This window comes from Carica papaya, chromosome 9, assembly GCF_054855325.1.
Source record: "Carica papaya isolate Zhongbai chromosome 9, ASM5485532v1, whole genome shotgun sequence".
NCBI lineage: Eukaryota > Viridiplantae > Streptophyta > Magnoliopsida > Brassicales > Caricaceae > Carica > Carica papaya.
In genome coordinates this window covers 9,662,990-9,690,906 of record NC_142317.1, presented here as the reverse complement: position 1 = coordinate 9,690,906, position 27,917 = coordinate 9,662,990, and the positions used below count along the sequence as shown (strand labels likewise).

At 34.5% G+C, this 27,917-nt stretch overlaps 1 protein-coding gene across 18 annotated transcripts in view; it reads right to left on the bottom strand.

Moving 5' to 3' along the window:
- The window catches only part of MAB1 (Transketolase family protein), a 35,083-nt gene extending 25,332 nt beyond the window's left edge, over positions 1-9,751 (bottom strand). For 7 of the 18 annotated variants that reach the window (XM_088211402.1, XM_088211406.1, XM_088211398.1 and 4 more), the window contains exons 1-4: positions 3,104-4,169; positions 2,996-3,022; positions 2,830-2,892; positions 2,588-2,674 (exon numbers count right to left, since the gene is read on the bottom strand). In XM_088211402.1, the coding sequence (XP_088067528.1) occupies positions 2,588-2,674; positions 2,830-2,892; positions 2,996-3,022; positions 3,104-3,298 (372 nt within the window). In that variant the 5' untranslated portion in view covers positions 3,299-4,169. Of the gene's footprint in view, positions 1-2,587; positions 2,675-2,829; positions 2,893-2,995; positions 3,023-3,103; positions 4,170-4,201; positions 4,341-8,961; positions 9,025-9,197; positions 9,293-9,415 lie in introns of those variants that run through there. The other 11 variants (XM_088211408.1, XM_088211410.1, XM_088211407.1 and 8 more) reach the window with 11 other exon arrangements.
- Between the last annotated feature and the right edge of the window lie 18,166 nt (positions 9,752-27,917).

The window sequence follows — 27,917 nt, the reverse complement described above, 5'->3', positions numbered from 1 at the left end:
TTTGTTTAGGAGGTTGTTTTTCTTCTATGGAGGCAGCATAGGCTCTTTTGTCTTTATTGTTAAATGTATGCTTCCAATCAGTAGGTTTACCACGAATTTTCTGGCAGTTTTCCTTCAAGTGTCCTATTTTTCCACAGTTATCACACCAAGGACAATTAGCCTTCTTTCAGTTTTTAATGGCATGATTTAAATGGGATCCTCAGGTCACCAAGTCTGATCTCCCCAATGTAGGTGTGAGGTCTTGAGTTCCCATCATTACCTTTTTTTCTGCTTTCTTTTCGACAAATTTCGGAAATGTTTCTCAAAGACTCAGAAGAGGCTTGGTTCCCATCAATTTTCTTCTCACTTCATCTAAGTTTTTGTTGGGACCAACTAAGAACTTAAAGATCCTCTTTTATGCTACTAGCTTCTTGTACACGTTTGTGCCTTCAGGACACTTCCAGGCATGAGTATCATACATGTCCAGTTGTTCCCAGTACCAAGGTATGAGTGTTGAAGTATAGAATAACAGTAAGGCAAATCATGTAGCTTAGCTTCCGGTTCAAACAGTTCTAAAGTACTTTCAGAACTTAATTAAGTTTCATTGGCAGCACCCCATATTTCTTTCTTTGTTCCAAACTGGAGAAAATTTTCTCCTATCTTATTGTTCATGGAGTTGATTAGCCATGACATGACCATGTGATTCTCGGTTTTCTAAACCCTAACGTTGGAATGAGTTTTGTCTGGAACGGGTACTTGTAACACCTCGTTTTTTTTTTCCTTTTTCCTCTTTTCACTTCTAATGGTGTAATTAAAACAACCAATTCCATAATCAAATCAGTCATGCACATAGAAACACTATCACGATCTCATATTCAAGATCAAGATAAACCTACAATTATGTACGAGACATCGCATACAATACAACCGTACTCACTATCTACACTACTATCAACTTTTATACACTCAATTCTGTCAAAAGAAAGGAAAATCTTTATTCTGTCGCTCTATACACTAGGCTCGGACACCAGTAACTTCGATGCAGACTCCCTTCTCACATCATCTGTAAAGAATAAAGAGTGAGTTCATATAACTCAGTACAGTAAAAATCAAATTACAGGTATGAGATGCAACAATATAAAGACTCATACTTCTACCAATATTTCATTACTTAACCCAAGCCCCACCTTACTATCACCATGAGACTACTCAGGGCTAAAGTTCACCCCAATATCTCAACGATCATACCTATCAAGGGTGACCGTCCCCCAACGCCACCCCAAGCGTACCAACATTGTCACCCACCACCAAAATCGGCGACCACTATCCGCCTCTCGACCCCTACCAGGCCACGCACGCACACCATTATCATTCACTCCCGTCACCAACATCGGCGACCATCATCCACCTACTGACCCCTAACGGGCCACACACACACAATGATCATTCTCTCCCGTCACCAACATCGGCGACCATTAGCCACCTCTCGACCTCTAATGGGCCACACACACACACAATGATCATTCTCTTCCGTCACCAACATTGACGACCATTAGCCACCTCTCGACCTCTAATGGGCCACACACACACACACAGTTATCATTCTCTCCCGTCACCAACATCGGCGACCATTAGCCACCTCTCAACCTCTAATGGGCCACACACACACACAATTATCATTCTCTCCCGTCACCAATATCGGCGACTTAGCCCCTTGTCCGTCGGGATCTCCCGACTAACACCACTATTGGTGGTCAACCTACTCTCTTTACTCGTAATCACCAATGTCGGCACTCCCCCTATAGTGTATCCAGTAATATTTAACATGCACACAACCGCAAATTCCCCTTGCCTACCACTAAGGCACGACAACCTATATGTAATTCCCACCATGCACGCTCCACAGGTCTCCCTTTCCTACTCTCTAATTTCCCAGCATACCTCTACTCCCAACTCCGTTTTCCTTTCTTCTGCTTGCACTAATCCCAACCTCCCACTGCTCCTCGTTCTCCCTCTTCCTATGGCACACTCTAAGTGTTCCCACTCACACCGCGTTCCTCCTTCTCTCTCCTTTCGCGGTCTCCTACAGGCATGCCCACACAAATCTGCTCTCTCTCACCAATCTCAACAACCACACTCCTTCCCCTCACGGACCTCACTCCCACCGCATTCCCTCTCTGTCACAGACTTCACTCACACTGCCCACTCCTCTCTCTCCCCCTTGGTGCTCACCCGGTCCTACTCTCTCAAAAAGCCCCAGCAATCACACTCCTCTCCCTCACGAACCTCACTCACACTGCATGCTCACTCCATTACCGACTTCACTCACTCCACCTACTCCTTCTCTCTCCTCCCTCGGTGCTCCCCGAACCTACTCTCTCTCGCAAGGCCCCTAACAATCCCACTCCTCTCCCTCATAGACCTCACTCACACCGCAAATCCTTCTCTCTCCCGGCCTTCACTCACTCCGCATCCATACCTCTCTCTCGGACCTCACGCGCGCGTGTGTGTGTGTGTGTGTGTGGGCATCCATGACTGTGAGAAACCAGAATCCAAAGCTAAAAATTATTTTGATATATGACTAGAATCGATAGAAAATTACTCTGACCTGCATGGAGAAGTTAAATGTCATAAACTCTACTACAGGCTTTAGACCATAATAAGCAGCACCAACTCCAATCCCACCAAAGCCAGCCTACAATATTGGTAAAAAGTTGAAGGTTAAAACAGTCTCCGAAACCAAGGAAGCCTATGGTGACAGATTTATAGGCATATATAGTCAGAATAGAATCAGTAATCACGCATAGCAGGACAACATATCACTGGGGATTTCAAGTAAAAGGGAATAACCTCTGTAATTGGTGTATCAAGAACTCTCTCAGGACCATACTTCTCCAAAAGGCCTTTTGTAATCTAATGCAAAATGAAGGTATATTAAACCTTTGGGATCAACAAATCAAAAGAAAAGACAGCGAAAACTTTGGTAGGTTCTTCCATCACTGAGAGAATTTTTAACCTTGTATGCACCCTGATATTCTCCAACCTGCATTTAAGGCATTATAATGTAAATAAAATCCAAATGATCAAAATGTTTCATGATTGAAATATAGTGTTTCAGTGATACCTCTTCACCCATTAGAAAAACTTTCGAATCTGCAGACATTTCTTCATCAAGTGCTGAATTCAAAGCTTCTCGCACTGTCAACTGCAACAATATAAGTTGGTGCACGCATAAAAGTAAAATAAGGGCAAGATCAAAGCAAATGAGATGACAGAAAGATCGTGTCAAAAGGAAATTACAAAAGAGAATGCATGTCATGAATAGGTCGGAACCAAAACTGGGGACATTGTCACTGATAATTGTCCTATCAAATACTTGATGAATGTTAGGATCCGTAGATCCCAACGTATCCCCACAAGGAACCCAAAGTATCTTGATGGAGCATGACTGGGTCAACAGCACGTGCACACCTACAGAATCGGTCTCACTTATCCACCTCCAACTGAAGAACTGCTCCACTCCACAGCAGCAACTCCCCACAACGAAAGTGACCCACGATCTTTACCCATTATTTCTTATGTCGTAAATGTAGGAATTTATCATTATCTTGTAATCTCTTGTTGATTATTTAATGCCTGAAACTTAGATGGAAAATAGGTAAAAATTTAAATCAAATTCTGGTTTCTTTCTTACCTCAAGTAGAAAGTCTTTTTCTTATTTTCTTCAAGTTTTGATTGGGACCAAACATTGGTATCAGAGCCAGGTTACTATAACGACCAACAAGGAACGGATTGGGAATTTGGAGGCTGGCCTCAGACAAGTGCAAAATAATTTAAGCCGAATGGAAATCGAAATGGTCGACCGATTTCGGGCGCTTGAAGAATCCATCTTACTCACCAACTCCATCGCATCTGGTAGAGAAGGCTCCAAGAGCCACCAAACCCTTCGTCCCAGCCCCCCTCCTGCAAACTGCAACGCAAATCCACAACCCGAAGAGAACAGCCGCAACCCATTATATTCCAAACTCAACAAGCTAGAGTTCTCGGTCTTCGCCGGGGGTGACCCGACTGAATTGTTGTGTCGCGTCAGCCAATTCGACTCCTATCAAGGCACCACTGAGCAACACTAGGTGTCTCTTGCCGCCTACCACCTGGAAGGAGAGGCCAATCAATGGTGGCAGTGGCTAAACCGAAATTACAGAGAAGAGGGAAGAGAAATCACCTAGACCGGGTTTGAAGAGGAGTTGGGAGTGGTTCGGCCCGACTGAGTTTGAAGACTTTGATGAAGCTCTGACCCACATCCGTCAGACGGGCCCACTTCGTGATTATCAGAGAGAGTTCCATAAATTGGGCAACAGAATCCATGGGTGGCCTCAGCAGGCCCTAGTTGGAGCCTTCATTGGTGGGCTCAAGCCCGAGATTGCTGATGGGATTCGAATGTTCAAGCCCAGAACACTCAGAGATGCCATAGGCCTAGCCCAAATGCGGGAAGAACAGGTGGGTCGACAAAATCATCTTACCCGACCCGGGAGAGCCCAACCCGCCCAGCATCTGTCATCCTTACCCGAGCCTCTTCCACGAACCCTACCTGCCACGGCCACAGCGCTGAAGAGGCTCACCTGGGAAGAGATGCAACAACGGAGATCACAAGGGTTGCGCTTCAACCGTTGTCGCAAACCGCAACTCCTGCCACTTGAAGGGGGCAGTGAGGAAGATGAAGAAGCAGAGGGTCCTGAACCCGAAATCTCCTTGCACGCTCTCACGAGCTGGGCACCGGCTCGCACCATGCGAGTCACCGCCACCATCGGACATCAGGAAGTAGTTGCTCTCATCGATAGCGGCTCCACGCACAACTTCATTTGTGAAAATGTGGCAAGCATTATGGCTCCCAATCGTTCCAACTGCCCCGTTTCCAGTAAAAGTGACAAGTGGCAACACTCTGAAATGTCAGGGACGGTTTGACAACGTTTCACTACAAATCCAAGGTATCCCCTTTTCACTCACTCTTTTCTTCATCACTGACGGGATTGGATGTTGTGTTGGGTGTCCAGTGGTTAGAGAACCTCGGCACCGTGACCTGCAATTGGAAGAAACTCACGATGACGTTCCAATGGAACAATCAGAGGCGGCTTTTGCATGGTCTCGACGCCCCTCCCATTCAGGCCACCTCGCTGGAAGAAATTAGCAAGAAAACCAGTTGACGTCCTTCTCTATATGCTGTTTGCTTGCTCTCCATCAGCAAAGCCGATTCTGTCATTGTTAATCCAGAATTACATAAGCTATTGGCTAAGTTTTCGAGTTTTTTCATTAACCCAATCAACTTCCCCCAACTAAGAAAATCTCACACCACATTAATCTCAAGGAAGGAAGTGAACCAATCAATGTTTGACCGTATCGATATGCTTATTTCCAGAAGGCCGAGATTGAAAAACAAGTAGATGAGATGATTACTTCCAGACTCATCCGACCCAGCACTAGTCCATTTTCATCTCCGGTTTTGTTGGTCAGAAAAAAAGACAGCACTTAGAGGTTCTGCATCGACTACCGGGCACTCACCATCAAGGACCGTTTCCCTATTCCAACGGTCACGACATATTAGATGAGCTATACAGTGCCACTTACTTCACCAAACTGGATCTGACATCCGGGTATCACCAAATCAGAGTCCACCGTGAGGATGTCCACAAAACAGCATTCCGAACTCACAATGGCCACTACGAGTATCTGATAATGCCTTTCGGACTCTGCAATGCCCCCTCTACTTTTCAAGCTATAATGAATGTCATATTTCGATCATATTTGCACAAATTTGTATTAGTGTTTTTTGATAATATTCTATTGTACAGACAATCTCACTTAGTGCATATGCAACAAATGTTTGAAATTTTAAAACAGAATAAGTTCTTCATCAAGCTTAAGAAATGCGCGTTTGGCTAGCAAGAATTAGATTGGACCACATCATCACACTGAATGAGGTACAAGTTGATCAGAGTAAGATTCAGGCAATGTTTAACTGGCCAAGTCCGGCCACTGTCACAGAGCTCCGCGAATTTTTGAGACTGACCAGCTACTACAGAAAATTTGTAAAAGATTATAGGCTCATTGTCAGGCAATTGACACAGCTCCTCAAAAAATGGCAGTTTGAATGGAACAACAATGCAGAGAAAGCTTTCAAAAGCCTAAAGCAGGCCATGACATCCAACCCCACACTGCCCCTACCTAACTTTAGTGAGTCATTCACTGTTGAGACTGACGTCTAAGGGGTCAGCATAGGAGCAGTCCTCAGTCAACAAGGAAAACCCATAGTCTGCTTAAGCCGAGCTTTAGGAGTCGCTAAACATTCTTGGTCCACTCATGTCAAGGAAATGCTAGCCGTTGTTATTGCAGTACAAACTTGGAGACCATATTTGATGGGCAGAAAATATTTTATTCAGATAGACCAACGCAGTCTCAAATACCTACTCAAACAGCGGATCTCCACTCCGGAACAACAGAAATGAGTCTCCAAACTATTTGGATATGATTATGAAATCATGTATAAGCCAGACAAAGAAAACACGGCGGCAGATGCCCTCTCCAGACAAGTTAAAAGGCCATCCTTGGACGCTCTCTTCGTCCACCAGAATTAAATTTGAGACGACATCAGGAAAGAAATAGAGATACACCCCTATATGCAAAAGCTTATTAAACTGGCAGAAGAGCAAAATGGTAGGCCTTATACCTCAAGAAATGGATTGATTTATTATAAGCACCGAGTAGTTCTACCCTTTCAATCTTATCTGATACCACAACTCTTACACATACAAAAGATTGATGCAGCAATTCCGCCATCTATGAAGAAGGTAGTCCAAGAATATGTGTCTGCTTGTGAAACCTGTCAGAGAGTAAAAACAGAGACACTAGTCCCTGCAGGTCTCCTCCAACCTTTAACCATTTCATGTCCAGTTTGGGAAGATATTACGATGGATTTTATAAAAGGCTTACCCCCCCACCAATGGCAAGAACACCATTTTGGTAGTAGTCGACCGTCTCAGTAAGTTTGCACACTTTCTGGCACTAGCTCACCCCTACACAGTTAGGATGGTGGCTGAGAAATTTGTCGACAGAATAATTAAGCTACATGGGATGCCCCGCACCATAGTCAGTGACCGAGATCCAATATTTGTCAGTCATTTCTGAAATGAATGTTTCCAAATGTCAATGACAAAACTAAAAATGAGCTCAGCGTACTACCCCCAGACGGATAGACAATCCTAGATCAACCGATGTCTTGAGCAATACTTGAGGTGTTTAGGTCACCAACGACCTAATAAATGGAGCTCCATGCTTCCATGGGCAGAATTTTGGTACAACACTACTTATCATGCTACCATCAAAATGACTCCCTTTCAAGCCCTTTGCAAGCGACCTCCCCCCGCCATATCATATTATCACTCAGGTATGACTCCGGTCAACGAAGTAGATCAACAGTTACTCGGCCGAAATGAATTACTACAACTGAAAGTCAATCTCCATGCTGGCCAGAATAGCATGCAACATTACGTCAACACCAAGAGACGCCACTTGGAATTCCAGGAAGGAGATTGGGTTTTACTCAAGGTACAACCTTACCGTCAACAGACTGTCTTCCACAGAGCCCTTCAAAAACTAGCTTGTCGGTACTATGGACCTTACCAAGTTGAGCAACACATCAGTCCAGTCGCCTATAAACTCAAACTACTAGCAGAAGCTCGTATCCACCCGGTTTTCCATGTGTCCTTACTTAAGAAGCCAATAGGCGAATCAGTTTTCACCACCAAGGATCTTCCCACTATTACCAAAGAAGGTATTGTCTTACTCCACCCACAACAAATCCTAAACACACATTGGCTGAAGAAAAGCGGTAAATTTGTAGAATAAAACTTGGTTCAATGGAAAAATCTGCCCACTGAAGATGCCACATGGGAGAACACTGCCGACATCATCACTCAATTTCCTAACCTTAAGGACAAGGTTGCTCCAAAAGGAGGGAGCGATGTTAAAATCCGTAGATCTCAACATATCCTCACAAAGAACCCAAAGTATCTTGATGGAGCATGACCGGGTCAACAGCACGGGCACACCTACAGAATCGGTCTTATTTATCCACCTCCAACTGAAGAACCGCTCCACTCCACAGTAGCAACTCCCCACAATGCTCCACTCCACAGCAGCAACTCCCCATAATGAAAGTGACCCATGATCGTTATCCTTTATTTTTAATGTCGTAAATGTAGGAATTTACCGTTATCTTGTAGTCTCTTATTGCCTATTTAAAGCTTGGAACTTTAGATGAAAAGTAGGTAAAAATTTAAATCAAATTCTGGTTTCTTTCTCACCTCAAGCAGAAAGTCTTTTTCTTATTTTCGTCAAGCTTTGATTGAGACCAAACAATGAACAACCATTAAGGCTCACATTCTGATTGAAAATCCTCTTATAGCATAATCTAGAAAATTCTGGGATAGATAGAGCTCTTGAAGATATGCTCTGAGTCTACTTCTGGCATAAATATCATTTTAACTGCTTCATGCATATGATAAGCACAAATGCTCAAGCTGCTAAACGACCAAAATATGGATTAAGGACTAGTGTGCGCGCACTTCTACTATGTCAAGAACTAAACATTTGGTTTGCAACCGATGTCCCATTCCTTTTAATGAATATATACTCTAGAGTAAAGTGAAGAAGACTATACAAGTATTATAAACACTACTTTTACGAATGCAACACAAAGAAATAGCTCTCCCACTTCGGGCAAATACAGAGGTAACTTTTGCTTTAAAAGAAAAAGAAATACAAGAAATACTTTTTGCAGTGTGTTAACCAGACACCGAACTCGCATTGTTCTTCAGCTTAGCAGTTCAGTTTTATTCATTTTAGGCCTTAACGCCCAAAAACACCCAGGAAAAGGTGATTTGAAATTGCTAAGCAAATAGTTTCAGACTAGTCAGCCAAGAATAGTACCGCTTTTGCCGCAGAGGAGTAACTTTGAAATGCAAACAATGCAGGTCGAATTCTCTGCAAGGACTGCTCCACGATTAGAACCAAACAACCATACATTCAACATGCATCAAACGATACCAATATTTGAATCTAACCAATATGTTCATTCAGATAAAAAGAATTTTACGTAATAATGATCGGAATTAATACTAAATAATAGATTAAGAAGCGAATAACAAAAGACGTGGCATGTTTACCAACGCAGAGGCAGCTCCATAGTTGACTCTTTGCCTAATAATCCCCCACATTGTAAACAATCTGATGAAATCGACTAATGACGATCAGATTTGTACTATAAGGTCATGCATTAAAGGAAGAAAACAAATTAAATAGAGGAACAAAATTTGAGTAAAAGAGGAATAACATAACGACTCGTGAACTGAAATCTACAGAGAGAGAGAGAGAGATTATTCACCTTGATGGGGATTATTAGATACAGAGATCGATGAACGAATGCCTAAAGAGCTCACAAACGAATGTTGCTGCGTGCTCAGAATTAATTTAAGTTAAAGAAAATGGTGTGAGTGTTGTTAGGTAAAAACAAACTTACGAACACGGTTAACTATGACTTGAAAATATGCAAGGCGAATAATTCTGCACAGCCTTCGGATTCTGACCCGTAAACTGGTCCGAGGTTGGAATTACCAGTGTCTGATTTTTCACGAAGTAATCTCAGAAGGAATTAATTTCATTTTCGGTCCGGAGATATCTTTTTTTTTTCCTGTTTTGGCATTTGCTTTTAAAATCTTAAAATTAAAATTTTCATTCATTCATTTTATTTTCAATCGATACTCCTTTCAAAAAAAATAATTCAAATTTTCAACTAGGTCCTCAATTCTTCAAATATTGCTATTAATTCCTATGGAGAAAATACAGTTGTCATTTTGATACAGACAACTGCCCTATTATTTATTTTCTCTCCTAAGGAAAAAAAAAAGGACCGTTAACATCATTTATATTGACATTATGCCAAACTTACAGAAACATTATGTTGACATTACAACGACTTTTTTTTTTTTTATGTTCAGAGAAAAATTACTTTTCTCTATAAATAAAAAAGTTTCCTCTAATTTTTTAAATTAATATGGTTATCGTAATTAAAATATTATAATCATTACATAATATTTTAGTTATTTGTTCAAAAAATAACAAATTTATTAAAATTTAATTTAAATTGATCATTACAATTTATTAATACATTAATAAATTAAATATTTAATTTAATTAAATCAAATATTACAAATTTATTATCACCATCTCATAATACATTAACAAAATAACGAATTTTATATTTTTAATAAATAAGAACATAATTTTTTAATAAATAACAAATATTTTAATCATTAAAGCATTATATTGTTAATCATTACATATTAATATCTAAAACTTGTTAGTATATATTAACATTTCTATTAATAAAAAATATATGAAGTTACTAATTTTTTTGTTGGCATAATTAATAATCCCAGAGTTCCAAATTTATTATTGTTTCGGATTAATTAGACCAATGTAATCTCATTATAATTTCACTCTTTTCAACTTTATTGCAACCATCACTAACTTTGGTGCATTTGTCAAATGTTTAGATTTTATTTGCTATGATTGTAGGTTTTATACTAAACACGATTGGATCTATCAAAGACAATTTATAAATAGCGATATGACAAAGTAAAAGTATTTTGAAATTTTGAAGAAATATTTTTTAATAATTAATAATTAATAACAAATTTATATTGATACTGAAAAAATGTTAAATTGATTGACAACATTTTGATTTTTTGAATTAAAAATTAAAATAATATGAAATTTCTTTTGGTGTAATTTTATCATTTAAAATAATCACATAAAATTTTATCAATTTATTATACAGTAGTATACTCTGTTAATTAATATATACATGTAATTCGTATATTTTTAAACAAATACGATGAATAAAGATATCAATTACAGCCATTCTCTTTCTAACTGTTAAAAACCAAAAAATAATTCATACAGTTTCAATTCCATTGCAGCATTATTTTTATATATTATTTACATATACATATTCTTTATCAAAGTTGATTTTCTTTATCCCGTTTTTATATTTTATTCGTATGTATTTTTATTACTCATATTTCTGTTATATGAATTATATTTAGTTTATATTTTATTTTTATATATTAGATTCAGTAACTTTTATTATTAAAAAACTTAACCTGCAAAAATTATAACTTATTAGCTACTGCATTAATTGGTTTCATATTATTTTTTTTCATATGGCTACTTCCTAATTTAGTTACAGATTAACTGAAAAAATAAATAATTGTTGTTATCATAAAATAAAAACCTATTACAAATATATTAAATATCAAAGGAAACAAAAAAATAATATATCAACATATATAGAATGATAATCCAATTTTATTATTTGCCATCATGGAATGTAAAAACAAAAACAATTCTTACCGTGTCAAAATAATATAAAAAATGAAGACAAAAGTTTTGTGATATTCAAATAATTTTATTATTCTTAAATATTATATGATTTGTTCATTTTTTGATTAATTTTTAGTAGATCATCATTAGTTAATATTTTGTAACAACCGCCCATTTATGGTTTCCTTAGAAGAGGAAGGACGCGCGGCAAAAAGGGCGAGAGAAGGAGAGCGGTGACCATGAGAGAGAGAGTGAGAGAGGGAGATCACCACAGCCGAAAGAAGCGAAAGGAAGGGAGAGAGATTAAAAAGATGATGATGAAGAAAAGAGAGAAGAGAGAACAAGTCGGATGCATGTGAGGCCGAGTTAGAGGAGGAAGATCATGACAGCAAAGTAGAGGCAAATTCATCCTGATACAACTGGGTCCCTGTAGCAGAGAGATAGAGATTAATGGTCAATCTGCATGTGGGTTTTCCAATCCTCTGTGCGCGGCAGGCCATATGGCGAGTGAAAAATGAGGACATGTGGCAGGGAGACAAAGCGCAGACCAAATCTACTTTTGGTACATAGTGGCAAGTCGAGAAGAAAGGCATGTAGGATTTTTTGGAATAGATTCATTTCAGATCTAAATTGTCGATGTACGAACGTTAATCCAACGAGGTACTTCTTTTTGTTTGGTGATTCATTGTCTGCTTATAATCATGAGTCAACCTTATTTATTCATTGTCTGTTTGTTTGGTGATTCATTATCGTTGTACTGACGTCAATCGCGATTCTAGTGCAATGTTGAGGTAACTCGTGTATGTTGCATGTATGTACACATAGTAGGCGAAGAAGAAAACTCAACATGGCCACGAGAGCATCACTGCACTGCTTGAGACTCTAGAAAGTAAGAGTAATTTTGACCTTAAATCCCCACATCTATGATGATATATTTGGGGTGATTCAATTTTGTATTATAACATGTTATCATGATGATGATGTGAATATTTTTTACATACGTGTATATGATAAATCTTGAAATCGGAGGTACCCGAATATAAATTGGGTGAGAACGGTGATAGGGTTTAGATGCCTTAAGGTTTTCTATATGGGCTAGACCTTACTAGGCCTCTAGTCCAAGTGAAAGGGAATTTCAATCAAGGGTAAATTGGATTAAACAAGGACATGTAATGGGCTTTTGGCCCAAGAGATTCTAAAACAGAACACCAACCCACCTGATAAATGAATAGTAATGAGTTGTTGGATATGGACAAACATAATGGAGTAAAAGCCTAGAAAATTAATTAAATTAATTAAAGAAAAGCTTTTATAAAACCCTTGAATAGGTAAGTATAGTTATGCCTGTAAAATTGGTAATAAATAATCTTGAAATTAAAAATGATGAGAATTCATAGAACACTTTGTGGTAGCAAGAGGAGTACGGATATTCGAGATTAATACGAAATCCTTTTGTAGAAAATTATAGAAATTTTTCGATGAATGTGAATTAGAGAGAAAATTGTAAATAGTTTATGGATTTGAATATTTGTGAGATTGAATATGAGAATATAACTTCTTGAGTGATTTTTGAAATTAAAATAGATTGGGAATTGATGAACTCGATGATTTATAAATAAACAAATTAGACTTTTAGAAATAAAAAAATAGGACCGCACGAATGTAAATGAGGACAACTAAGTAAGAAAATCAATATATAATCTAAAATAAATATTATTAAGGAATACACTAGGTAGGCGGTAAAGATTCCTAGGATCAATAGAGAATGATTATGAACTCTATCTAGTGGACAATTTATTACTTCAAAATTATAACTGTAATTATGACAATAACTATGACTACAATTATGATTGTGATTATGATAATAACTATGACTAGAACTATAACTTGTGAAAGTATAACTATGACTAGGTACATATTGATAGTGGAAATTATCATTTCTCTCTGTGATTGGATCTGAGTAATATTATACGAGGCAATAATGAGTATATTGGTATGTGTATTGGTTGTGGTTGGTGAATGATAGAAATTTATTGTTATGTAAATATATGTATGAGGAAAGATACTCTATATGTGAATATGTGCAATTAATGTGATTATGTCTTTATATTAATAAAATTGAGAATGAATCAAAAATATATATAGGAAATTAAGCTGTACAATTGTGGATATTTTTGAATGAATTGAAGTATATGATAAGTGAAGACAGTAGGTTAGTTGATTTACTTAGTGGTTGTATGAGTATTGTTATCTGATTTTCATGAAGGACTTGGTGAGTTGAAGTAAAAGCAAGAGAGTCGAATTAGTATATCATCTCTTATATTTGGATTAAAGTTTTAAATTATTCTTATTGAGCATGTGTGATTCACTCTTTTTTATCATTTCTAGAATAAAAAATCAAAAGTAAGTTCAAGATCAAAATGAAGACTCGAAAGAATCCTTTATGACTTTGGAAAATTGTTTGTAGAGTCGATCTAAAATTTATTACAGTAATGTTATTAAAGATTTTGTGAGTCTCATGACTTGTAACTATGTATAAGGGATGTATGATTGTGTTTTAAATTCTAACATATTGTTGTGCTATTTATCAAGTCCTATACGTGTGGTATTGCTCATTTCTCAGTGAAGAAGGAGGGTTATTACGTATTTTATGTCACAATTTATATTACTAAATATATAATTAAAAATGTTACTAAGTTTGATAATATAAAAAATAAAAGAAATTGATAAAACTTTGTTACAATAAAAAATATAAAAAACAGTAGAAATAAATATAAATAAATAAATATAAGGGGAGATATAAAATTAAGGAATATATCAGGAGCCTTAAATATACACAAACTAAGAAATAGAGATTAGAGAGAAAATGGGAGTCAGATAGAGAAGAGAATGATGAGTAGAAAAATCTAATATTTTTTTACCATGTTTTATTACAATGATTGAGGGATATTTATAGGCTAGATATTGCGAACTTTTTCACCAGATATTCTAACTCTTTAACAAATTTCTTTTACAATTGAAGATTCAAGAAGAAAAATTAGTTTTATGAAGAACTTGGAAAGAGGGAACCAGAAACGTGGAGTAAGCACCTGAAAAAATGGAGCTCAAATTCGAAATTTGTCTTCACCCATTGGATTTACACCACATGTCCCTTCCAGAAACTTTTCGGTCTGTTGGATTTTCACCACACATCTTTGCCTCGAGAAGTCATATCTTCAATCTCTCGAATCGTACCACATTGCAATCTGTCTACTTTGGAATAAGGGACATGTTACCCACTCCTTCAACTTCTGTCAACAATTTTGCACGCATCCCCATTCTTGTTGGATGGTTAATATGTGTCCTCAAATTTCCTAGAATGTTGCCACACGTCCCGCCAACTATTTTCTGCTTTTGTAATAACTTCAATTCTCTGCTCCTTGCTGTATGTTCTTTTTCTTGCTATTGCCTGTTAACAATTTCCTCCCCTAAAAAAGAACATTTTTCTCAAGGTTTATGCAAGGAAATATTTTCTGAGGTATTGCATACTTCTGTTGTATTTTTAGTAGAACCTTTTCGTTTGACTAAACCTTGTTCCTTCTATTTCTTCCCTTGATAAACAATTCGTTTTTGTAAGAACTCTTTGTTAGAAATATAATTGTTATGACCAAGATCTAATTACTTATGTAATATATTGAATATATTTTTATTTGATAATTTATTTTAATATATAATAATAATATTTTTATTATTATATTTATTATCTTGTTATTTAATTTATACAATAAAATTCTTAATTAAATTTAGAAACTTTATATTATGATAAAAATTTTAATAATGAGAGTAAAATATTTTATGTTATAATTTAAAATATTTTTAATAGTTTAACCATTGAAATAAGATATTAATTATGTAATACCCGGCTAGAGCACCAAAAAATATATATATATAATATTAAAATTAATTAAGAGAAAAAAAAGAATGTAGAGAGAAGGAGAACAAACCAAGTGGCAATATATATATGTATATAATGAAATGGCAAAAGAAAAGAAAAGAAGAGAAAAGAGAAAAAAGGCAGAGGAAGAGAGCTGAGTTTGAGTGGGTGAGAGAGGAGGCCGAGCTGAGTGAGGATCGGGGTCGAGAGAGTGGAGTGAAGGGAGGAGCCTTGGCCGCATGAGAAGGAGGAGTGAGCGGCAGTCGAGGAGGTGAGACACGGCGGAAAGGGGAGACGTCGCAGGAAGAAGAGGAAGAAAAAAAGGAAAAGAAAGAAGAAGAAGAAGAGAAGGGGAAGAGAAGAAGAAGGAGAAGAAAATAGAGAAAAAATATGGCCGGGTAGAGAGAGAAAGAGGAGAGAGAGAGAAGAAAAGGAAGAAGAACAAGAACAAGCACAAGAAAAAAGGAAAAAAAAAAGAAAAAGAAGAAGAAGAAAGGAAAAAGAAAGAAAAAAAAAGAAGAAAAAGAGGAGCTGCGGGAAAGGAGGAAGAAAAAAAAAAGCTACAGGAAAAGAGGAAGAAGAAGAAAGAAGGAAAAAGGAAGAAGAAAAGAAAAGAAAAAAAAAAGAAAAGAGAAAGAAAAGAAAAGGAAAAAAAAAAGAAAAAAAAAAGAAAAAAAAGAAAAAAAATTAAATTAAATTAAGGAAGAAAAATGGAATGGTGGAGACCAAATATGATGCCGGTGCGTTGCATGCGACAATGCGCGCTGATTCGATCATAAACATCTAATATTTTTAGTGACATGTGTATGATGACGCATGGTAGCGCTAGCGAGACCGTGTCTCTAAAAGTAAAATACATTCCTGATTTCGTGTAATATATTTTCTAAAATTATTCATAATTTAATTTATGTATTTTCTATTATAAACGAAAAAAATAATCCATGCGGTATTCGGATTTCCGAGATGACTATAGAACGAGTTAGAAATGATTCCTAAAGCTTTCCTAATCACACCGTAGGTACGAATTATGTATACTCTGTACGGAGATATAAATTACATATTTATGTAAATGTGTATATGTATAATGCATTGTGTGTGAATATTTAAATGTATCTGTAGTATAATAAGAATATAATTAGTATGTCTAATTTGTATTTCTTTGTATTTATGTAGTGTATATATATATATGTTGTCACGCATGTGTGTGTATATATAAAAATATACTATGAATGTGATATGAATTGATAAGAACAAATACGTGAATAAATATGTATATGATATGTTGTGTATGATTGAGTGTACGTGTTTAAGTATGAACGCATACGTATGTATTTGTAGAAATTGTGTGCGTGTGTGAAAATAAATATATATTCTATGTGAGACATGTAGTGATAGTACATGTTTGTATTATAATATATGTGTGTATATTAAAATGTGTGTACATATGTTATACATATGAAATATATAACCAGTGTCTGTACGTGTGGAATTTGGGTGCACTGCACTTGTTGTGTGATCTGGTGCAGATGTACGGTGCACTGTACTTGCTGTGTGATCTGGTACAATTGCGCAAGGAATTTGAGTATTCTGTGCTTGCTGTGTGATCTGGTATAGGATGATTCAGAAAGTGGTTTGAAATGTGATGATATTGTATATTTTGTGTGTGTGTTTGTGTTTAATTATACATAAAAATTAAGATCTTATGTAGGAAATGAGTGAATTAGAAATGAGAGATATTTGAAAAGAGTGTACAACATAAGGACTCTGAATACCTACTTGTTTAGTCTTAATCGAGGAAGGGAGGTGCGTGTGTGGCTGAAGTTCAATGGGTATGGTGAACCTGCACATGGATAGAGTTTGAAATCTAATCCAGATGTTGATATGTGTTTGTGAGTGGGTCACCTAGAAAACGTAACTGTTATGGCCAATATGAGATTTTGTGTATATGTTATTTATGCAATAGGGTAGGGGGATCCATTTTGTCTCTCCTTGATGATGATATAAACTGTATCGCACATTAAAACCTTAGATGTGATATTCCGAGTGTACTGTGATAGTTTGAGTGTAAGTGTGATTTGAAATAAGAACAAGAATAAGGTTATAAGAGTGAGAATTAGAATATGTTTCGTGTGATGATTTGTTTTGTTGTGTATTTTGATTGAGATACTTTGTTTGATATTTTCTTGAATGTAAATATTATTTTTTTTTATATATTGCATGAATGTATGTATGTAAGTCTCCGTTATAGAATCTTTTTTCTTATTGAGTTCATGAAGTTCACCCCAATTCACCCTCATTCAAGTAAGAGGAGATGAGAAATAAATTCAATATCAATAGAATATGGTATAGAAAAGCTTGTTAGTTTCTATTTTAGATTTATAAATTAATTTAGATGTTTTAATTATTTGTAAACAAATAATTATCCCGTTACAAGGGATGTGTATTAAAGTGTAGTTCCGCTGCATATTTAATATTTATCTGTTCCACTAGTTAAAAATATTGTGTTAACATCCGTACCCACCGGCATTGGAGTTCAGAATGTTATAGTTGGTATTAGAGCACACGTTCCTCGAAACCACAATCTTTATGACATGAGGCATAAGAACTTTAGGAGGTATAGAACTAACAGAATTTAGGAGAACGACTCTTAAGAAATGCTTTGGACTTCCTTTGAAATATTTTTCAAATGGAAAATAGGAGAATAATATTCTACAAACCTAACAATAGGAACCACATAGATTATTTTCTGGTAAACTTAGAACTCAATCAATTAGGGGTTCACCGTGAAGTTAACAGACGATGTTACTTAACCAACCACCGTCATCGAACTTCACAGGTGTTAAGGAAAACTAATTAGAGCCTTAACCTTTTATTGGCCTATTAACTCCGTAGAGTCAAATGATAGCAGCCAAGCTCTTAGGAAAAAACATTTAATTTCCTTTAAGATAAGAAAGTAGTTCCTAAGAGGGGGAGAAATCTCCCAACTGAGAAAAAAATTTTCAGGAGCTAGCAACACTTTTCCATTGGGAGCCAATGTTCCGATTGGGAGACAAATTCTCATCCAAGAGAAAGCCTAGGGAATCTCACCCATGCTACCATAAAGGTCACCATATTATTGTTGATGGAGAAAGTTGATGCCCATGGTTCCACTGTTAGGTAGTGTTCGTAGATAACTCATGGACCCCTGGTGAGTGTATGCATGGAATCACTAGTGTTAGTGAATTTTGTTTAGTCATTGTTTATATCAATGAGTTGGAAGGTTCTTGTTGGCCTCCAAAGGTTATGGAAGCGACCAAGTAAAGCGCAATAGCTAATGGCTCTGCTCAAGAATCATATAATCACATGGTTCTTCATGGATTGAGAAATGTAGTTATGAACTCTTTCAGGGAATGAAATTGTAGGGAGGCCATTTTCCAAATTGATAACCACGTCCTCATCCTTAATATCAAGATCTTTTATTTTCTTCTCAGAATGCCTAATGTTTGTAAGTTTGTTTCGAAATGAGACTCTTTCACGACTCCAGGTACCATTATCCTTCGTTCCATCTCTTTTTCTTCCACAATTCTCTTCTTCGGTAACAACAATCTCCATGTCTTTCGCCTCGTCCATTTTTTCATTACCAGCAAATTATGTCTCTTCATCGCCATTCGTTCCTAAACTAGAGGCTTCCTTCCTTATCCTTACCTTTTTAGTTGATCGTATTAAAAGTAACTTAATTATTTGCTAAATATATTTTATTTTTACAGATTTTTATGGTTAATGCTTTGATGGTTCCTAAGTTTTAACATTTTAGTTTATGTTAGTGGGATTATTACTTCATATTTTATAGAAATTATGGGTAAGTTGTTTACTGATTATAATGTCTATTTATAGGCTAATTTGCTATTACTTTAGATAAACTTTTAAGGTTACTTTCTGTCTTCTTATTATATCAATCCTATTTTTGCAATCTATTAAATTTGAGTTAATAGTGGTATTAGAGCCACAAGTTTCTGGTTCGTATGAGAGAAGCAGTAGCTTTTCTTTTGTTGAAATTATTATTGTCAATGACATCATACAAATTTGTACAACCTACAATTTCTCACTTTGATAGTCACTATGATTATTAGAGCATGTTGATAGCAAATTTCCTCATATTTAAAGAGTACTAGCAATTCGTTTCGAAAGGTTTTCCAGAACCAACAATTGGAACAGTTGTGTCTGATATGCAAAAAACAGAAATTGAGGGATTGAAGTTGAAGGACCTCAAAGTATAGAATTATTTATTCTAGGCTATTGATCGTTCGATCTTAGAGACCATCTTATGCAAAGATACTTCCAAGCAAATTTGGGATTCAATTAAAAAAAATCCAAGTTGGAAGGTTTTCTGAATGAGAGCAACATTCCTTAAATAAGAGAAATTCCTTAGGTGGAAAGAAAATCCCTCGAGTGAGAAAATTTTTCAATATGAAGAAATTATCAAAATGAGAGAAACTCCCAAATAGATATACTCCACCTAACAAATTCTAAGCCTGATCGGAGCCAAATGGCGATTTAAATTTTTCTAAGAATTCTCGTTGTATCCGTTTAGGGAAAATAAATACCCTCATTGTTCAAAAATTCTTTTCCAACTTCGTTTAGAGACTCTAGTAGTTATTCCGAATCCTAGGAAAACAAATAACCATATCCTTAAGAAATAGAACAGTCATTCGAGGAATTAAAATCCTCCTATCTAGAATCCTAACTAGAATCCTCCTATCTATAAATTATAGTACTCTTAGAAAAAAAAATCGTAGGTGAGGGGTATGGTCATAGGAGTTGTCCTCACACCCAACTATTAGCAAATTTTCAATACGTTACTCATCAAAGTAGCGCAGCAGAAACGTGATGAACCACAATTACCACACCTAGGTGATTTTTCGCTTTAAACTAAAAAACGTAAATGGATAGTGTGAGAAAACGGTGACTCATATCTTGAGACAATACTTAAGAAGAGTCATAGAATTCTTGAGAACTTGTAGCATACTTGTGAGAATTAGAACTAAACATAACTGCTTGCAACAAAACCAATGATTAAATCTACTACTAAAAGAATTTCTAATCACCCCCCAAAAATAATCATCAGTTCCGTAACTCTCTAAGCCTATTTGAACTAGTCACATTATAATTGTTAAAAGTTAGAAAACCAATGAATTAAATTAGACACATGAAACTTAAAGATTGATATAGCTTAGAGAAAATAATATTTTTTAACTATACTAACTATTTCTAAGACAATCTAAATAAAGCATCATTCCATTTAAACTAGCAAATAGATAAACACTCCTTAAAAACTAATCCAATGAAGCAAAATTGAGAAAAATGTGAGTATGATTTCACTAAATATATTTTTACCCAATGGAAATATTGTAACATCCCCACTTGATTGGAGTCGTTCCTAAATGACATTCCTTATGAAATTAAATTCCAAAGAGAGAAAAACCAAAGTCCCTAAAGATTTATTCTGATCACAGAATCATTACCACGACAAATTTTAGAAAATTAGCTCCTTTACACTAAGGAAAACATAAAAACAATTAGGTATCAAAGACACCCCTTTAAACAAACGTACTTTTACATATAAGAATTAGAAAAAAAAATGAAATGAATGATATCACAATCTAAAACGATTTCGTTAAAGAATATGTCATAACCACTCTAATATGTTGAAGAAAGTGTCAATAGAATACATGGATGATTGTTTCAAGTTCTCACAAATAAAAATTTAAAAGATCAAATTTCTTAAGAAGAGAGGAGATTCCCACATAAAAGAAATTTTTCCAAGTGGCAGAAATCCCCAATAAAAATAGACATTTCTCTATCGAGAGAAAAACCTCTCCTAACAGAACATTTTTCCAAGTAAGAAGATGAGTGAATCCAATTCCTTGACGTACAATTTGGAGGACCAAATTTTTTTAAAGGAAGGAGATTTGTAATATCCAGCTGGTGCTCCAGCTGGGTACAAAAGAAAAATGTATATATAAAATATATATTAATTAATTAGGAAAAAAAGAAGAATGGACAGAGAATGAGAACAAACCAACCAGCAATATATATATATATATAATGAAATAGCAGAAGAAAAAAAAAGAAAGAGAGGAAGAGAGTTGAGTTTGAGTGGGCGAGAGAGGAGATCGAGTTGAGTGAGGATCAGGGCCGAGAGAGGGGAGTGAGGGAAGGAACCTTGGCTGCGTGAGGAGGTGAGACGTCACAGAAAGGGGAGACGTCGCAGGAAGAAGAGGAAGAAGAAAAAGAAAAGAAGAAAGGAAACAAAAAGGGCAAAAGAAGAAGACAGAGAAAAAATCATGGTCGGGTAGAAAGAGAAAGAAGAGAGAGAGAAGAAAAGAAAGAAGAAGATGAAGAAAGGAAAAAAAAATAAGAAGAAGAAGAAGAAGAAAGGAAAAAGAAAGAAGAAAAAAAAAGGAAGCAACGAGAAAAGAGGAAAAAGAAGAAGGAAAAAGGAAGAAGAAAAGAAAAAAAAAAAGAAAAGAGAAAGAAAAGAAAAGGAAAAAAAAAGAAAAAAAAGAAAAAAAAGAGACAAAAATTAAATTAAGGAAGAAAATGGAAAGGTGGCGACCAACTATGATGTTGGTGCGCTGCATGGGACAACGCGCGCTGACTCGATCATCAGCGTCTGACATTTATGGTGACACGCGTATGATGATGCGTGGTGGTGCTAGCGAGACCGCGTGTCCTAATTTTGCGTAATATATTTTCTAAAATTATTCATAATTTAATATATGTGTTTTCTATTATAAACGAGAAAATTATCCATACGGTATTCAGATTTCTGAAATAACCATAGAACGAGTTAGAAAGGATTCTCAAAGCTTTCCTAATCACACCGTAGGTAAGAATTATGTGTACTATGTATGGAGATATAAATTATATATTTATGTAAATGTGTATATGTATAGTGCATTATATGTGAATGTTTAAATATATCTGTAGTATAATAGGAATAGAATTAGTATGTCTAATTTGTATTTCTTTGTATTTATGTAGTGTATATATATATGTTGTCACGCATGTGTGTGTGTGTATATATAAAAATATACTATGAATGTGATATGAATTGATAAGAACAAATACGTGAATAAATATGCATATGATATGTTGTGTGTGATTGTGTGTAAGTATTTAAGTATAAACGTGTATGTATGTATCTGTAGAAATTGTGTGTGTGTGTGAAAATAAATACATATTCTATATGAGACATGTAGTGATTGTACATGTCTGTATTATAATATATGTGTGTATTAAAATGTGTGTACATATGTTATACATGTGAAATATATAGCCAATGTGTGTACGTGTCGAATTTGGGTACGTTGTACTTGTTGTGTGATCTGGTGTAGATGTACGGTGCACATTACTTGTTGTGTGATCTGGTACAAGTTCAGCAGGTATGGTGAACCTGCACATGGATAGAGTTTGAAACGTAGTCCAGACATGGATAGGTGTTTGTGAGTGGGTCACCTAGCAAACGTAACTGCTGTGGCCAATGTGAGATTTTGTGTGTGTGCTATCCATGCGATAGGGGGATCCATTTTGCCTCTCATCGATGACGATATAAAAGGTTTCGCATGATGAAACCTTAGATGTGACATTTTAAATTTATTGTAATAGTTTGAGTGTAAGTGTGATTTGAAATAAGAACAAGAATAAGGTTATAAGAGTGAGAATTAGAATTTTGATCTTCATGAGATACTTAATATGTTGATTGATTATGAGAATCAAATTATATATAAGAAGAGGAAATGAACTATCATGTTGTTTGTCAACTCTTCTAATAAGAAGGATAAGGATAAGAAGAAACCTAAGAAGAAACCCACTACACCTAAAGGTGGTGTGACCAAATCTAAAGGTGAAGGAAAAGCTAACCAATCTGATGTTGGATGTTTCTTTTGCAAGAAGAAAGGGCATTGAAAGAGAAACTATAAGGAGTATCTTGTGTCTCTAATAGATAAGAAACAAGGTAAGGCCTCAATGAAAAGTATTTTCATGATTTCTTTAACTTTTATAAATCCGTATATATGGATATTAGGTACCATAGTCATTTTGATGTCTTTAATACGTTGCAAGGACTACAAATTAATAAAGGATTAAAGAAAGGATATGTGAAACTTGAAGTTGGAATGGTGTAAAAGTTGTAGCTTAGCTGTAGGATCAATTTCTCTTAGGATGCCTAGGGCCAAAATATTTATGTTAAAAGATTCTTATTACATTTCTAAATTTTTTTCGAACATAATTTTAATATCTTTTTTGGACTAGCATGGTTTTCACATTATTTTGAATAATGGAATTTGCTATATTTATCATAGTGATGATTTATATGTAAATGGTTATCTCTAATATGGTATTTACGTCTTAACTTATATCTAAATTCAATTTTGCATGTTTCTAGTCTTAAGAGAAAAAGAGATGATTAAGTAAATCATACATATATTTGGTATTATAGGCTTGGTCATATTAAAGAAAAAGAATAAGTAAGTTGTATAAGGAAGGTTACCTTGACAAATATGATTATGAATCATATGTAATTTGTGAATCTTGTCTCAAAGGAAAAATGACCAAATCTTCATTTATTGGAAGTGGAGACAAAGCTTCTAAATTATTAGGACTAATTCATATTAATGTTTGTTGCCCTATTAAAATACAAGCCTTATGAGGTTATTCTTACTTTATCACCTTCACTGATGATATGTCAAGATATGAATTTGTGTATCTTATGAAACATAAATATGAGTCTTTTAGAACGTTTAAAAGATTCTATAGTGAAGTTGAGAAATAGATTGATGAAAGTATTAAAATACCAGGTCTGATAAAGGAGGAGAATATCCTAGTGATAATTTTACTAAATATCTCAAAGAGAATGAGATTATCTCATAGTGGACCTCTCCTGGAACACCAGCATACAATGATGTGTCGAACCTTATTAGATATGGTGAGATCAGTGATGGGATTTATAGATCTTTCAATTAATTTATGAGGATATGTTTTGGAAAGTATAACATATTTGTTAAATAAAGTACCCACTAAGTTAGTCTCTATAATACCATATGAGATATTAAAAGAATGTAAACCAAGCCTTAAGCATGTTAAAGTTTAGGGTTGTCCAGCTTATGCTAAAAGATTGTAAACTGATAAACTTGACTCAATATCTGATAAGTGTAGATTCATATCTCAAATAAATAATGGGATATTATTTATATCACCATTTGACCATAAAGTGTTTGTGGCCAGAGGAGCAACCTTTTTGGAAAGAAAATTTCTTTTTGAAGGAAATCATGGTGAAAGAGTTTAACTTAATGAAGTTCGAGAAACTAATGAATCAATACAAGAGGAGGATAATGGAAAACAAGTTGAACAACTTTTACTAGATGTATTGAAGATGACAAGGAAGTTGTTATCTCCAATGTTTGAGGTTCAAGAAACAAATGTTGTTTAATAACCAGTTAATAAACTTGTTCAAAATCAGATTGAACAACAACATAATCTAGTACAAGGCGAGCAAGTTGTACACAAACCTCTTACAAGGTCTGGTAGACAACATCATACACTAGATAGGTTGAATCTTATGGTATAAGATGACATATCAAATGAGGTTGATCATGACGATGATGACCCCAAGGATTATGAAAAGGTTATGTAAATCTCTGATTTTGAGAAATGGATAAAGACCATGGAATCAAAAATGGAATCCATAAAGGTCAATAAAGTTTGGACTTTGGTTGGAACTTCAAAAGATATAAAGTTTATTAGTTGTAAATGAGTTTTCAAGAAAAAAAAATTAGAGCAAATAGAATGGTCGAGACCTGTAAAGCCTGTCTTATTGCTAAGGGATGTCATCAGAAAGAAGAAATTGATTACGATGAAACATTTTCCTTGTAGCAATACTCAAATCAATTTGGATTTTACTTTTGTAGTTGCATGCTATGATTACGAGATATGGAAAATGGATGTAAAAACAACTTTCCAAAATGGTGAGTTAGAAGATGATGTATATATGACACAACTTGAAGGTTTCATATTTCCGTCTGATCATGATAAAGTATACAAGCTATAAAGATTTGTTTATGGATTAAAGTAAGCATCTCGAAATTAGAATATTCGCTTTAACAAAACAATTGAAAAGTTTAATTTTGTTAGATATAAAAATGAATCTTATGTGTACAAAAAGGTTAGTGGGAGTACGATTATTTTTTTAATGTTGTATGTTGATGATATATTACTCATTGAGAATGACATAGCAGCATTACAAAATACTAATATTTAGCTATCTGAATAGTTATCCATGAAAGACTTAGAAGAAGCAGTTTACATATTAGGAATAAAGATATATAGAGATAGATCTAAGAAGTTATTTCGACTTTTTCAGTCTATACACATTGACACTATCTTGAAGAAGTTTAACATAAAAAATTCTAAAATGGGCTATCTACCGATAGGCACTGGAATTACTCTTAGTAAAGAGAATTGTCCTAAAACCTCTTAAGAGAGAGAACGCGTGGGTAGAGTCTCGTATACTAACATAGTGGGAGCTACTATATATACCATGACATATACATGTCTTGATGTGACTTATGCACTAGGAGTGACTAGCCGATATCAAATGAATCATGGTGACGAACATTGAAAAATGGTAAAGACCATTCTCAAGTACTTGAGAAGAACTAAAGACTAATTCGTCATCTATAGAGAATATGAGTTAAAACTAGAAGGTTATACCGATAGAAGCTTTGCATCAGATAAAGATGATGGCAAATCTATATTTGGTTATGTGTTCATCTTAAATGGTGGTGCAGTGAGTTAAAAAAGTTCTAAACAAGCTACGGTAGCTTATTCAGTGATCGAAGTAGAATATATAGCAGCAAGCAAAGCTACCAAGGAAGCTGTTTGGATGAAAAAGTTCTTAATTAAACTTGGGGTGGTTCCTTCAATAAAAGATCCAGTTCCATTATTGTGCGACGATATTGGAGATATTGCTCAATCAAAGGAGCTGTGATCACATCAAAGATTTAAACATAGTCTGCGAATGTATCACTTAATTAGAAAAATTATTGAGCATGGGGACATTAAAATTCAAAAGGTTGATGGAAAGGATACTGCAGCTGACTTAGTAACTAAGGCTCTTGGTGCGAAGGAGTTTGACAAGTATAAGTGGAAATTGTAAATGAAGTACATGACAAATTAGATCTAGTGCAAGTAAAAGGTTGTTAGGGATATAATTGTTATACTTAAGATCTAATTATTCATGTAATATATCGAATACATTTTTATTTGACAAATTATTTTAATATATGACAATAATATTTTTATTATCATATTTATTATCTTATTATTTAATTGATATAATAAAATCCTTGATTAAATTTAGAAACTTTATATCAAGATGTAGATCTTGATAATGAGAGTAAAGTCTTTTATGAAATAATCTAAATGTTCTTAATCATTCGATCATCAAAATAAGACATCAATGATATGATAAGACTAATATATATGTGATGATCTTTATAAGATAAAGATTAATTAATCTTATTAACTAAATTATATATATAGATGACGCATATGGAGATATGATCATTGAATCGACATAATTGAGAATTTATAATAGTTAATATTACCTTAAACTTTCAATAGGATATTCTATTAAAAGAATAAGATGTAAAACTTTTCTTTAATTTAAGATCATTATAGTAACTAACAAATCATTTATCATACTTTGATTACGAACATTTATAATTATAGAACTATAGTTGGTAGGACATTGAGTGATTAAATACTTGTAGGATTAATGATTGATCAAGATGTAATATGTCAACTTTAGTAATAAGTTTAACCTTCATGCTGTCATTTATTATAACAACTACATTAAAACTATGGACAGGGTAATTGAATGAAAGAAAAAAATTTCTTATGTCAATTACTACTTAGTTATAATTTATATTAAACATAGTTGGTTATCTATTGAGGTTTGATAATTAAACCATATCCTACGTTTAACCCAGAGCAGTAATGATGGAACAAAATATTACATTATTCTTTAATAGATTTTTAAGAGTAATTATACACTTCATGTTATCTGGTCATTAAGGAGTATTACTAAATGACAACTTTGATTAGTAAATTAGTTTGACTAATTAATTATCAGTTTAGTATTGAACCTATAAGTTTGCACACTAACGATTTTGCTAAATAGATTAATTATTTTAATTATTTGATAATTAATTAGAGAATTTAATTTTGTCAAATAAATAAAATTTTTGATTTAAATGAAATACTATTATATTCTTTGATAATGTAGAGGATATAATTCATATTACAGACAAATTGAATTTTTCTATTTTAGAAATAAAAAATTAATATTAATATTTCTTGGTTATTATATTATTAGTGTAATAATATAATATGTATGGTTATTATAATATTGAAGATTATTATAAAATCTAATTTGGAATTGGAATGACCTATAAAATATTTTATTAAATATAAAAAAAGTACCTGACAATTATGTTAAAAACCTAATTGTGCCATCGACATGTATATATGTATGTGAGATATATATATG